This window comes from Bactrocera latifrons, unplaced genomic scaffold (assembly GCF_001853355.1).
Source record: "Bactrocera latifrons isolate USDA-ARS-PBARC rearing strain unplaced genomic scaffold, ASM185335v1 scaffold_17, whole genome shotgun sequence".
NCBI classification, from domain to species: domain Eukaryota; kingdom Metazoa; phylum Arthropoda; class Insecta; order Diptera; family Tephritidae; genus Bactrocera; species Bactrocera latifrons.
This window is the reverse complement of record NW_017535185.1, coordinates 1896560-1911284: the sequence shown is the minus strand read 5'-3', so window position 1 is coordinate 1911284 and position 14725 is coordinate 1896560. Positions and strand designations below refer to the sequence as shown.

Sequence of the window (14725 nt, the reverse complement as noted above, 5' to 3'; positions counted from 1 at the left end):
AAAAAAATATTTAAATTACAAAAAAACAAAAAAAAAATAGCCATATAAAATAAAAAATAAATAAATAAATTTGAACAAAACATCGTTTTGTTCCTTTTGCGTTAATATTTCATAAAATTACCAACATTGTGAAATTTCAGTTATTTTTTGCGAAATTCGTTTTCTTAAGCTAGTTTAGTCAAATCGGCCACTGTGCCCTGTGGTGACTGCCTTTTTTCTTTTATTTATATGGTAATGAGCGAGTAGCGGAGTCGTTGCTTGAAGACGCATAGCGCTGTATATATTAAGTAGGCGGCGTAGTTACCACATCTACAATTTCGGCAACATTGCAGGCGTTTGCGGTTATTTTCGGCAGTAAGTTTCTTGTTCACACTCATGCAAGGCATACTCACACAAATAAACAGCAACACGCAAAGCAAAGCCGAAGTACAAAATTGTTGTGTTTATTTTTATTATTGCTTTTGTGTTATCACATCGCCAAAGTCGGTTGTGTAGTAAATTAGAAACTTTCCGCACTTTGTATACACTATCTGCCATACTTGGCAGCGCATACTACGCCTTTAGTGCCCTTACTTACGGCTTAGATAAATATCAGCCGTGGTAGTTTTCATTTCATTGTTGTTGTTTGTTTTTTCTTTTATGCCGGCTTGCTTCATTACTTCGCTCGTTGCACACCGTTCGCCATTTATTTCTAATTAAACAGTTTTTGTTGCAGCAACTTTGTTGCATAATTTCGCCTTGCGCCACCCATCAACTGTGCGGCCATTATGTATGTGTGTGTACAGCGCAATCGTTTTTATACACACCTCAACTGAAAGTTGCTGCTGCTGCTTTTCGGCGCAATTATAAATTGTGTTTGAAATTGGTCTTTTGGGCCGTCGAGATGCCTTCTGTGTGGTGTGGTAAGCTTATCTTATCACCTGAGTTATACCAGCGTAATGAAAATTATATGGATGGTAGCATTATTGATCGAAGCATTATTAATGGAAGTAAGGTCGATGACCAGCTTCTGTGCAACTGAGAGATTCTTCTGGCCTAAACAAAAGCGCAGGAGATCGACTGAATAGCTTGGCTTTAGCAAAGTCGAGCTTCTGAAACCGTAGGAGCTATTACTGGACATCGAGATTATTAATAAAATTCAAAAAACCTAGTCGTACTCAAAATATCAAATTTATACAAGGTCATGAAATCCAGTTTACAATATATATGACTATTTTAGTTACCAAAACAGACAGACGTTATGAGCTGTCTAAGTGAGATCTTTCTTATGATCGATTTCTTAACATAACCTGGCTTAAGCTTTTGGTGTGCCTAGGGAAAGATTAAAACTGTATTTTAATGTTTTATTTAACAAGATATCTTCACAAGTTTTGTCCAATAGTCAGTCACCGGCGCAACTTGGCATCAAGAAAAGTTTCTAAAGCAGACTTGGTGGTTCCAGCTAAGGCATAGGTATATATCAATCCGTCTTGTGCAGGTAACTTGTTTTGCATACGACACTGATCGCCTCATTCGGATGTGTAACTGCTTCACACATCGCTAATAATCTACCTGTTAGTGGTTTAAAACGTTAGGAGTGGATATTCTCTGAAAGCAAAGCTCGGAATGGAGGTCAAAAAGAGAGAAAAACGGGCAGACATTACAGCCCAATTGCCAGAGGGGGGAATGGCTGCTACTACCGGCGGGTACAACTAGTTTATCTGCTACAGTCTCTCAAGACTCAGACCTCGAAACCGTTGAAAGCGTCAACACTACGAAAGATTGAACCTTGCTGAGCTATCTGGGGGACACCAAAGAGGCTATATTGGTAATAAATACCAGGCCGAAGGCAAAACCCAGAAATAAGGGTTTGGTCCAATGAAAACAAAACAGCAGTCCGACTAAACAACCAAGGAAACAGGACCACACTATCAATCCAAACGTCATGCTCGATTGGGTGAGGCCTTCAGGGAGATAGTCAAGTGGCATTTAATCATGGCACTCATTGACCGAAGGAACTCCCTTGAACAAATTACTCAGGAGAAATGAAAAATTTAGTTGAAACCACTGGATATGTTCTAGGAATGATTGGCGCTTATGCCAACTTTCGATGTCCATGCTGACTTAATGGGGTTAATGTGCCAAAATGTGAAGATGATCCCTCACTTATATGCATAAATTAAGTGGCTGCGAGGCTACAAAGCCCGTGGCAGTTCGCCGTTCTGGAAATTGTATACCATAGTTTGATTCCCTCTATTCCGAAGGCGAAGAATTTCATAATAAGTACGGTAAAAACCGATGATCTACTGCGACATAAGATTTGGCGGTGCCAAAAGTCACCAACTCCAGCAAGGAGGACGGTAGACAAAACTACATTCACCAAATAAACAAATCGGCCGAGGATTTATTGTATGAAAGATTCATAGGTAGCGTGTACATCCACCTGAAGAAGTGCAAACCGATCGACAACAACGAAAATAACGACACTAGATAAGCGAGTGGTGGAAAGGATTCTACGAGAGATCTGAGAAGCCATATTGAAACGCCAAGACGGAGAGGAAGATAGGTTCGTAGACAGCGTGTACTTCCACCTCAAGAGCCACAATCTGACCAATGAGAACGAAAATCCAGAAACCATATTGAGCTCTAAGACGCAGGTAAGACGAATATCCAACTCAAATTGAGCAGAAATCTGAGGTTAATAGTAAAGTGTCTGCAAAAGACCTGAATAAGAGCAGCTCCATATGATTCGCTCTCATTCTAGAGACCAAAATTTGGTCATTTGTATATGATATGTCTTTACTGCCGGAATGACAGATTTCAACTAAGCTGAGTTAAGCTAAAACCAAATTTTCAATTTTCAGAGTTGCAAAGTTATTGCATCCCTGTGCATTAATGTTGTTGCATTATTGACTGTATTGCTGTTGCTGTTGCTTTTGCATCTGGATTTGCGCAAATTTATTGCAGAATTTTGTCTAGTCACTCACTTGTATTGCCAGCCATTTTTTTATTTGGCACTAAGCAAAAGCGAATATAATTTTGAATTTTGAACTCTGCATTGTCTGCCACAAATTGGGGTATATCGTTATGTAGGCGCCCCATTTGTACGCAAATACAAATGCATTTTCCGCAAACAAAAAATCACTGCATATTTGTTTGCACCGTTAGTTGGTTGACTGCTTTGGAGGGTTGGCGGTTTTAGCCCCCAAATGCCGTCACCTGATATGACACAATTTCGACAAATACGCGGATTTCCATGTGGCAGCGCAGCAACTAAAGCTATGCACATAACAATAAATACAAAAATGCGCCAAGAGAAGTGCCGACAATGCGCGCTGCGGCATTTGACGCGTTGACTTTGCAAAGTTTGCTGCGCTCTGAGATAAGAATTTTATAGAAAGAATATAATTTGAATATATTTATGTACATATATATGTATATATAAATACATATATCTATATATCAATATAAGTTGATATTGTGGCAATAAATGGGAGCGTTGCGCTGGGAAATTGTGTTTTATTACAAATATTTTAGATTTGAAAACACAAAATAGTAGCTAGGTTTTCAATAGGGACGCTACAAAAGTAGTCCGAGTCTAGTGGTCCGAGTCTATTGACATTTCACTTCAGTAAGGTTTGCCATATCATCATGGAAAGATAAACGATATCAACAACGTCTTTACGGAATCTGTTCTGAATAGTTGTAGTAGTCAATAGGCGTTGATCCTGCTATACAATGCTGGATCAGAAGCCTCTACACGGAGAAGAGCATAATGAAACGACGCTAAAATACCAAGGAAGCGTGACAGGTACTATCCAAGGTGCAGTGCTATCTCCGCTTCGTTGGACATTAGTGGTGAATAAACTGCTAAGGAACTTGGAAGCAAAAACCCTTAAGATGTTGGTATATGCGCACGACATTGCCATCTTAATAATGGGGACATAGTGTAACCAGGAGAAAACGAATCAACTTCTGTTTATAAGAAAGCACAATATTCCACTGACATACTATACAGAATTAGGCATACTGACGGCTCGAATATGGAGAATGAAGTTGGTGCGCCAATATTTTGCCCAGAATTAGGCATAAGGCAACCTTTTAAGTTGTCGTACCACTGAAGTATATTTCAAGATGAGGTCTTTGTTATTGCGAAAGCAGAATAGCTGGCCTCTAATGCACCTGCAGACAATTCTAGCGTCAACATCTACGTAGACAGCCAAGCAGCAGTCAAAGGATTATTCTCGTATCACATAATGAACAGAAGTGTCTAGGGAAGCAGGGCAGTAGTAAAAATGGTGCCTCCAGAAGTAAGCCACTTCACATCTACTGAGTGCCACGCCACAAAGGCATCGAGGGCAATCAAATAGTGGACGAGGTTGCAAAGAATGGTGTAAGGCTAACATCCGAAAACGTGAACAAAATTGGGAAATGCATGCATTGTCTTCGACAAAAGCATGGTAAAGAAAATCAAAACTCGATGGAACGAGCTTCCTAGGTGCAAGACTGCAAAAGACGGTGTGCAAAACGGCAGATCGGAAGTACACAGAATTCTATCTCAATAGAAGAGACTGTAGGAACCTGATTGGAATACTAACTGGTTACTGTCGGGTGGCGACACATGTCCGCAGAGCCCCATTCGGAGATCGAGAAGACTGCAGAAAATGTTTAGCGCAAGACTTCAAGGAAACGATGGAGCATTTATTGTGCCTTTGTCCTGCATATGCAAGACTGCGCTGTAAGCAACTGGGGTCCGCACGGTATCTTACACTGGAGAAGGTATCGATAGTGAGTCCACAGAGTCTGTTAAAATTCGCATCAAGCGTAGGTATCCTTAAATATGACTTGTTCTCTTGGACCTAGGAACTGAACTCCATCTGGTATCGCAAAGGATAAAAACCGCTCTATGCGTGGCTTATTGTTAATAACCTGTTAAACTAACCAAACATTATTCTAGTAGCGCCATATTCTCAATTGACCTGTTAGTAAATCATTCACTGCCGGTTTCAACAAATAAGTAACTTTTTAAGTATAAATGGGCGTTTCAGAGCGATATCTCAAAAACTGAGGGACTAGTTCGCGTATATACAGGGGTACAGAAAGACGGACATGGCTAACTCGACTCAGTGGCAAACTTTACATACCCAGTTCAGGGTGTAATAACATTAATACTGACAGAAATTTGATTACACACGGCTTCCCAGAAAATGGTTCGATATTGAAAGCATGGTACTATGCTTGCTAAATAAATACATTTGAGTATATTAAAAGTAATGAATACTAAATACAGAACGCTCGTGGCAGCAGAAGAAGCTCAATCTGACCTCCTGTCATTCACTAGCAATGCAAGTGTGCGGAGAGTAGCGGAGGCTGGCGGTGGGTAGCACAGCGAGAGCAACGCTTTGTTGTTATGTGCAATAACGACGGATTAAAGAAAGCAAAATAGCAACAAATAAGACATTACAATTACTGCAACACACTCATTTGCCACTTGCTGCTATCTCGCAGCCGCGTCGTGGCCATTATTTCTCGTTGCTGCGCCTTGCCCGTTTCGCTCTTCCGTCGGATTTGCGGCTATGAGCACAGCACAAGTACAACAATAACAATGACGCCGTTAGTACTTTTCCTAGTGATTAAACAATAGTATTGACAACAAATACAACAATAACAAATAAAAAACAACAACAACACCAACAACATCATCAGCTTAAACAATTGCAACGGAGGCGTTTGCCGCTGCCGCTGCCGCGCGGCGACGTTGCATTAAATCAACGTGGCGGAAAGATTAACCACAGCAACCCTGAACTCAATGCAACCCGAAAAGAGCACGGACGCTGAGTTTTACACAGCATAGAGCGGGCTGGGGCGGGGTAAATGCCATCAAGTCGTGTTGTGGCGCAAAGACGTTGCAAGAGCCGTCGGTGTGCGCGCATGCTTATGAGTCTGTGTGTGTGTATGTTGGCATTGTGAAGTGAAACAAAAGTCGCCGGCATAAAAGCGAACACGCAAATGAAGAAGCACAACGACGAGCAAAAGATATGCGCAAGTAGAACCCAAGTGATTACGAGTATGCCAGTGTGTGTGTATGTGTAACAATAGCTATTGCCACAAATGGTGGCAAGCAGTGCAAAGACGACAGCGCCTCCATCACAGTCGGCCACCGAGTGCAACGAGTAATGAGACTATGCCGCAGGCGGTAGGGGCTCGAGGTAAGGGCTGGTGCTCATTGTCAGCAGATCACTGCCTTTGAGTGTGTATTTTGCGCCGGCAGTTTGCAGCAATTCATCGCATTTGCTGATGCTGCTATTATCGTTGCCAGCGACTGCTGGCTGCCGCATGCAAATGACAAGCGGCCCTTACTTGCAACACTCGTTGTTGCAGCTGCAGCTGTGCACTTAGTAGTAGTTGTTGTTATTGCTATTGTTAGTAGTGTTGTCGGTTTTGGAGTTGCAGCTGCAGTTCTGGGCTTAGGAGTTGTTGTTATAGCTATTGTTAGCGTTGTTGTTGTTGTTGTTATTGCTATTTTTAGTGTTGTCATCGGTTTTGTTGTTTCCATCGGTTTTGTTGTTGCCATCGTTTTTGTTGTTGTCAATGTTTTTGTTGTTGTTATTGTTGTTGTTGTAGTATGGTTTTGTTGTTGTAGGAAATTGTGGCTTTCACGGGGTGTGTGTGCGCGATTGGGGGTTTGCTTGCATTTGCGTAGATACCAAGCCTGCCCGCGTGAGCCGCTTAATCAGTGTGCAGTTGGATTTCAGATATTTTAGGTCGACTTTGCGCGCTGGTTCTGTTGCCAGCTGAGCGAGCAGCAAACTGATTTATGCAAGTATTTATTTGCCCACACACATTTCATAGCAAAAATCCCTTGCAATTGTTGGACTCTTACGAAAAATTAGCAAATGCTTGCAGGCGGCATTTCTATCTATCTTACTTATCAAATATACGTTTAGCACTTCTACTATACATACATGTTGAAACATTAATTTATTGTTGTTGACTGTGTACTCACCGGGATCGATGTATTTCAAATTGCGCGCCAAATGTGTCAACTGCAACGGTATGTAACGCGTGTCGGCGCGCGGTGTGATCTTCGGCGCTGGCGGCGATGTAGGCGCGCCGGGCCCCAGTGGACACAGGAAGGCGCGCTGCAATTCCCAGCCCACTTCGGAGATAATACTGGCTTTTCGGAAGTACGGTGTCACCTCGCGCAGGAATTTCACTACAAGAACAAGAGAAAGAGTAGGCAAAAATTAAAAACAATTTTGACAAATAATAAGAATATAATTCATAGAGTGTACAGCTCAATGGCTGTATGACAAGGCTTCTTGTCTCATATTTTTGTTGATTTGGGCAAGTTTTTGAGCAGGGCACTTAACTAAGCAACTGATACTGAGAATTATATGAGTTAGGTCACCGAATTTCGTCCAGGGAAGAAAAGGCCATGTGCTCGTCACTCTGATTTTCTACTGGTCTGGTATTAGTATTAGCTTTGCAAAGATAACAAAATCAGACTTAGCGACAAAAAAGCACTTCCTTTTCGTACTGCCGAAGGCGGCTTTTAAATCGACGAAAAGGTGGTGTGGTTTTCCAGACCTCCTGCCGCACAGATAAGGTCCAATCAGTTTATTGACGGTGGGCCTTAATTTTTCACACAATACCCCCTATGGAACCTTATATGCTATGTTGTCCCACGATAGTTGGCTTGGGCAGAACACAGTAAAATTTCAACGTTCTTGTTGTTGCTGTAGCGGCAGAGATCTGCCGCCTTAACAGTCCTTGGCCGGATAAAAAAATCCGGGTCCGTTTCGGTTATGTAAACCCGACTGTTATGGGAACTGATGTATGCTTCTTATCGGTTTTTCGCCGCCGTATTTGAGTAGCTCGACCGGCAATCCATCGGTCCGCACCGTCTTGTTGATATTTGGGGGGTAATTGCTAGTCGAAATTCTACATGGTCGTGCAGTGTAACAACTGCTTCATCACCATGTATTGAGGAAACGGGCTCACCATCTCCTGATGTTAAGCTTTTCGTGCCATTCCACAGGCCGGAGAAGAATCTAGAATTCGCCCTAAACCGCATATAACCAACAGGTCTAATGTAGCTGAAGGTACTTCCCAGGATTTAGTTTTTGCAAAATGTAAGAATATGAAATGTGCGCTTATAAATGAACTTAGCTCTTCCTTAATTGATGTAGTACGTGCTCTGCTACAAAATAAGCCGCGGTTTCGGCGATTACTTCAACATTCAATTAACGCAATCAGCCTACGCTACATTGGTTATGTAGCAAAAACCTCTGCTGTTGATAATTTGTGGGCAAATGGATATTGGCATTTTCTTTTGTATAGACGCTTTCCTAAGATGATTTTCTGGATCACCTGGTTTGGACGTAACCAGATCCGGCTCTAGAAACTTATTGTTTAATGCAAGAAAAATTTGAAATTTTTAACACAGTATCTCTTCCTACTACTGATCAAACTGAAAGGTGATTTTTTAATCTAATCTAAGTTCGTAGTACTGTTAGTGACATCTATGCTGAATTTAAGATATGCGTCGTTTTGTGAAGCTCTGAAAGTGAATTCTTCGATTTTTACTATGTCTGAATGGATTGAACAAAGAAGTGAAGTAACCATTTCATGATGCATTGGTTATTCGTGATCATTTCGCCATATTTTCAACTAATATCGTGCCGCAACCACCGCATTCGCCCGATTTACCTTCGTGTTACTTCTGGCTATACAGCAAATTCACATGACCACTTTGAGGACACCGTTTTGATTCAGTTGAAAATATAAAAGGTGAATCGAAGAAGGCCCTGAAGGCCATCACGACGGAGGATTTTTCGAAGTGATAATGACTGGAAAAGTCGTTGGCATAAGTGTATTGCAGCGGTAGGGGATTACTTTGAAGGAAATGAAATGGACAAAATTCACCTTTCAGTTTGATCACAGTAGTACATTTAATTCAGTTCAACAATTTCTTCGTCACTGTATTTCGAATCATTGCATGCAGCAGACGCATCAACTGATTCGCAAAAATATGAAAATTTAATGGAAATGTGAGAACCTTCGTACACAAATGCATATATATAGAAACATGCGTGCATTAAAAAATAAAACAAACTCCTATATGGAACATAAATTTGCGTAACAAACATATACACGTACGTAAATAAGTACTAACATTTGAGTACTGAAATACTTGCAAGCAGAGCTATACCATAAATGAAATGACACAACGAGTGGCATCTTTATCTGCCAATTTTGCCACAAATTACACACGCACACACGAATGCACTTGAAAATATGTGTATTTATAGCGCATGCCTGCATGATTATTTCCTTTTATCAGTAATATACAGCTGTATGTGGCAACTACAGGGAGGACGGCGCATTGCGATGCAAATTTATGCCCGATGACGGCGACTGATCTGCATAAAATATGTAAAAAGCGCGGCACAAACGCGAAAAAAGCAAAGGTTAAGCACAGGCGAAGCGGGAGTGCCAGCAGTGCCGCCAGACAGAGACGAGCTGTGCTGCCTATAGCGATTGCTATCGGCAAAAGCGGCCGCAACAATGCATTAAGGGCGTCAAGGCACCGATGTGCTCAAAAATGTAAATTCAATTTCAGCAAAGCAACACGCGCCGGTGGCGGTATAAAGCGGGCGCTAGGGGTAGGCTGCGTGTGCCAGAGCAGGCGAGTTAATTTGTTACATTTTGCTAGTAGCATGACTTTAAAACGCTTCATTGTTGCAACTTATGCCTTTTTATGTTCGTCAGTGGTTCATAATAACTGGCAGTTAAGAGAGATACCAGATACCACCGCCAGGTTCATAAGTGGAAGCGTTGCCGTACAAACGCCCCGAGGTTACTCAAGCGTGCTCTTATACATACGTAACATAAATAATATGAAATACAGAATGAATCTTTTATTCACTATCTTCATAGGGCATAGAGCCTGATCGTCATCGTCATAACGCAGGCATTTGAGAGAGCTGCATAACTTGGTACGATTTGCACTGAAATTGTTTTACCAGCTGTATATTCGATATTATACCCTGAACAGGTTATATTTCATTTTAAACCATGTTGATAAAAACCAGAAGGAAACATTAGAGACCTTATAGAAATGATGTTTATATGAACAGCCTGACGAACTGAGTCAATTTAACCAGTCAGCCTGTCTGTGCATATGTGAACAAGTTTTTGAGTTATCGATCGAAACTTTACACACGGCTCTTTCTTTCAAAAAGGCTGCTCATTTGTCAGAAACCGCCGATATCAGACCACTATAGCAAATATAGTGTAGAAGAAAAAGTCTTTTCGCATTTTGTCAATCAATCACAATGTGTCATAGCATATAATGTTGGAAAGCTGAGATTTTAGGCTTCACCTAAACAAGTAAAAATTAAATTCGGGGAAGTTGAAAAAACGTTGCAACTATTCAAAAATTAGTGAAAAAAATGGAGAAATTCGCTAGATGTATTTTGAAATTTTTGTATATCATAAAAAGAGAAGAATGCGACGCAAGGCATCAATGAAATTTGTGAAGTTTACGGAGACGACGCTGTACCAGTTCGTGCAGCACAACAACGCCTCGTTTGCTTTCGTTCTGGAAATTTCGATGTGAAAGATGCAACTCGCTCTGGTCGACTTATCGTTGAAAAAGTCGCTAAAATTATGGGAAAGATTGACCAGAACCGTCACATAAGCAGCCATGACATCGCTAAGGAACTTAAAATTCATGCTCAAACAGTTTTGAACCATTTAAAAAAGGCTAGTTACAAAAAGAATTTCGTTGTTTGGGTACCACAAGAATTGTCTGTGAAAAATTTAATGGGCTGAATTAACATCTGCGATTTTTGAACTGAAACGAAATAAAATCTAACCATTTCTGAATCGAGAGGTAACCGGAGATGAAAATTGGATCAAATACAACAATAGTATGCGACAATGCTAAGCGTGTGAAGCTCAACAAATGGTGACAAAGCCAGGATTGATGCCTCGAAAGGTTATGCTGAGTGTTTGGAGGGGTTAGAAGGGAATCTTCCACTATGAACTGCTTCAACCCACTCGAACGATTGATTCTGCATTTTATTGTCAACAACTGATGAGATTGACGCAAGCAATCGAAAAAAACGATCAGAGCTGATCAACGAAAGAGCCGCGTCTTCGATCAGCGCATCGCTAGACCACACACATTTCGGATGACTCGGCAAAAACTGGGAAAGCTTGGCCGGAAAGTTTTGATGCATCCATTATATAGCGCTGACCTTGCACCATTGGACTTCAAGAGAAGCCTGTGAAAATTACTTGTCGCAGTTTTTCGCCGAGAAACCAGAAAAGTTTTACACTGATGGAATAATATCTCTAACGGAAAATGGCAAAAAGTAGTCGAACAAAATGGTACACATTTGGTTTATTAAAATTCGTTATAAATATTATAAAGTTGAAGTTTGATTAGAGATACGAAAGGACTTTCTCGTTGCTGTACTAATTGGACTTTCAATGTCATGTGTTTGTAGGGAAAACTTTTTTTTATTTGGAGAGATACATTCACTAGATCATGCACGAAATATATCGCAAGGAAACGCTACAAGGTTTGGAAAACACTACCATATCGGACCACTATAGCATTTCGCTACCATACAAATAAACACTTTTTTATTTCACAAGATATCTAAACAAAATATTTCGTGTTTTATTACCCAATCGAACGATATAAACTTGAAAGAAATTTTTGCAGCTCGACCTACTATCGGCCTTACAAACTAACCGATCGAATATATGTCCTTGTATGAAAACTTTTTATATATGTGAACTGGTCTACGAAAAGGAAGCTAACGTGCGAAAACTAGTTTTCTGGGAAACAGCTGTTAAAAATAAACAACTTGTTTCGTCAGTTTCTCGTTATCTCATTAATTGTTCTCCTTTCGAGAGGCTTCAAAGACGTCCAGTAAGTGTTGTTTTTGGTCGGAATATTATTATAGTTCATCGTGTAAGTTGCCGGTGTGGAACATTTAAAAAAATTATATTTTTTCCTATTTTTACTCTTCTTTCTCTACATTTTTAGGGAACTTTCAAACAAGTGATGACTTTTTGGATTCTATCACGTGAAAAAGCATCTCATCTTCCATCCGAATCAACTAAAAAGTGAAAATTGATTTTTTGACACCTAAGCCCCCTTTCAGTAGACCAGGTCACATATTGTGAGTTAACTTCACAAAATTTGGCAGTGATTAATGTTTAAGGCAACGCTAAAATATTAGAAGATTTTTTCCGCATCGGACCCCTAGCTGTCATACAAATTGACCTATAAAAATGAAGTTCTTGTATGGAAAACTTCTTCATTTGACGAGATATCTGAACGAAATTTAGCATGAATAAATATTTAAGGCAGCGGTGCAATATCCGAGAAAATAGTTAAGATCGGGCCACTATAACATATGGATGTCACACAAACTGAAGTATCAAAATCAAGTGTTTGTCCAGAAAATCAACTAAAATCCGCTACAAAAACACGCTGTGGTAGCCACTTTCCCTTAGTAATCTTCTGTTACTGCATTTATTTTGCCTTTTTAGCAAATTGATTTAACTGTTATGAGCTGCTGCTGCCAACAACGCTAGTAGGCTGCCATCAAAGTGCAATAAAACACGCTCGTCTTCGACGCCAATCGCATTACAGTTGTCTCCATTGACATTGTCTCAGTAAACAAATTCTGCCACATCAGCGCGCCAAAGTAACTACTTAACTGTAACAAACTTGCAACCGGCGCAGCCAAAACACACAGCCATGCACAGTAAGTGACAATCGCAACTTCATACCATTCACACATTGACAGTGTGTAAAATTTCGTTGCATCCGTTTGCGACTTTCACTTCGCAATCAACTTACACTTCATTGCTACGCTGCCGCAATGAAGCTGTCAGTGTCAGTGCCATTGGCGACGTGCAACTGCTGCTGTTGCTGCTGTCGCTGCCAACAGGTAAACTTGAGGAGTGCTGCTAATACAATTTACATTTCCCGCCACAAGCGCGCAACGTCGTGGCAACGGAACACACACAAACACATACACACATGCATACATAATCGTAAGCGAAATGGCAAATGACAGCGAGCGCGCAGCAACAATAGCAACAACTTCACCTAGGGCTGCAGGCGCCATCGTTTTCCAACGTTTTGGCACTGGCAATCGGCATGCTTGGCTGGTGGGCAGGCGGACGGACGGACGTACGCTGCCGTTAGGTGTCAAATGTTGCAAATCGATACGCCCGTTAGAGTGGTGTTGCCTTAGCACACACTTGCGCACGCATGCGCCAACATGCAACACGGTTGTTAGTTTGCCAAATTAGTTGGCAACATCCTTGCCACGTTTGCAGCAAAATGACACCACCAGCACCGCACTAGCAACGTTACGTTAGCACGCACGTCTCGCATTACCACCGGCAACGTTACACATACATTTTGCCAGACGGCCAGCAGTTGTAGGCAGCCGGGTGCTCGCGGTGTGCGTGGCGCACGCTCATTTCCCCGACACACAGCGCATACCAAGAGCTAAGTAATTGCCGTTATGTTGCATGCTCGATTGCGTTGTGAATTAATTTCAGTTGTTGCCAAATAGCAATCGGCTCAACGTGCCACATTAGCGACGATTGGGGCGGAATCGGGGCGATTCACAGTGAAATTACTTCAGAACCAAAGTGGGCTGGCGCAAGCGCGTAGTGCCGGTAAATAGTTGTGCAATCAGCTTAACGCTTAGTGTTTGCACACCTACCGCAAATGCTGCTCATCTGCGCCCACACTGCCGCGTACGCCCCCCGCTTACACAGCAACAATCATACTCGACACAGTGGCAAGGTTTCGTTGGCATTGTGTACGGTTGCAACAATTTTGACGCGCCATTGCACGTTTCCAATTGCTTTTGCTTGGCGCACTTAAGCGATTTGCGGCTTATTAGCGCCGCTTCGATTACTTGCCACATTTTTAATGCCTCATTACGACAGCTGTACGCGCTCACTCAGCCATTGCCGCGGCGGCGGCGGCAACCAATGCGGAAGCGCGCGCTGTATGCAAATGTTATCGGATTGCAAATTACTCGGATTGTTGTTGTTGTTGTACCACAAGCGGTTCTTATGATTTAGCTTGTTTGCTGCGGTGTGATAGGTGTCGTCATGACGCCACATTAAGCGGTTTAGTCCTGTTGCACTTCGGTTGTGCACTTCGCTTCTGGAAGTCGACGAGACACACGTATACATACTTACAAGAGCATATTTACACATATGAACTTATAGCAACATACAAATGCAGTTCATTCGTGTGCGGAGAGTACAGCAGAGAGAGAGAGAAATTAGTTGAAGCAAGTGTTGCTTATATTAATGAAAATATTTATCAAATGAATAAATAACAGTTACGTAATGTAGTATTTTATGTGTGAAAAGTGGAAATAATAATTGGAAAATATTTAGAATGTTTGATTTGTTTCTAAGTTATAATATTCTTTACAAATAAAGATGTTTTACATTAAGAATTCGATTTAGAGCGGTTAGTTTATATGGCAGCTATATGCTGTAGTCGTTCGATCTGAATAATTTCTTCAGGAATTGCATCATTTGCTTGTATAATATTTTACATAAAATTTCGTGACAAAAAGTCCTCAAACAAAAAATTTTTCCATACAAGAATTTCATTTTGTGCGGTTCGTTTATATGACAGCTATATGCTATAGTTGTCCGATCTTGATAATTTCTTCAG

At 41.2% G+C, this 14725-nt stretch overlaps 1 protein-coding gene across 2 annotated transcripts in view; it reads right to left on the bottom strand.

Annotated features, from left to right (window-relative positions):
• The window catches only part of LOC108966818 (beta-1-syntrophin), a 126697-nt gene that overhangs the window by 22480 nt on the left and 89492 nt on the right, over positions 1-14725 (bottom strand). For both annotated transcript variants that reach the window (XR_001993216.1, XM_018929910.1), the window contains exon 5: positions 6986-7195. Coding sequence is in view for 1 of the 2 variants with exons in the window: in XM_018929910.1 (XP_018785455.1) it covers positions 6986-7195 (210 nt within the window). In the remaining variant the exon portion in view is untranslated. The remainder of the gene's footprint in view (positions 1-6985; positions 7196-14725) is intronic.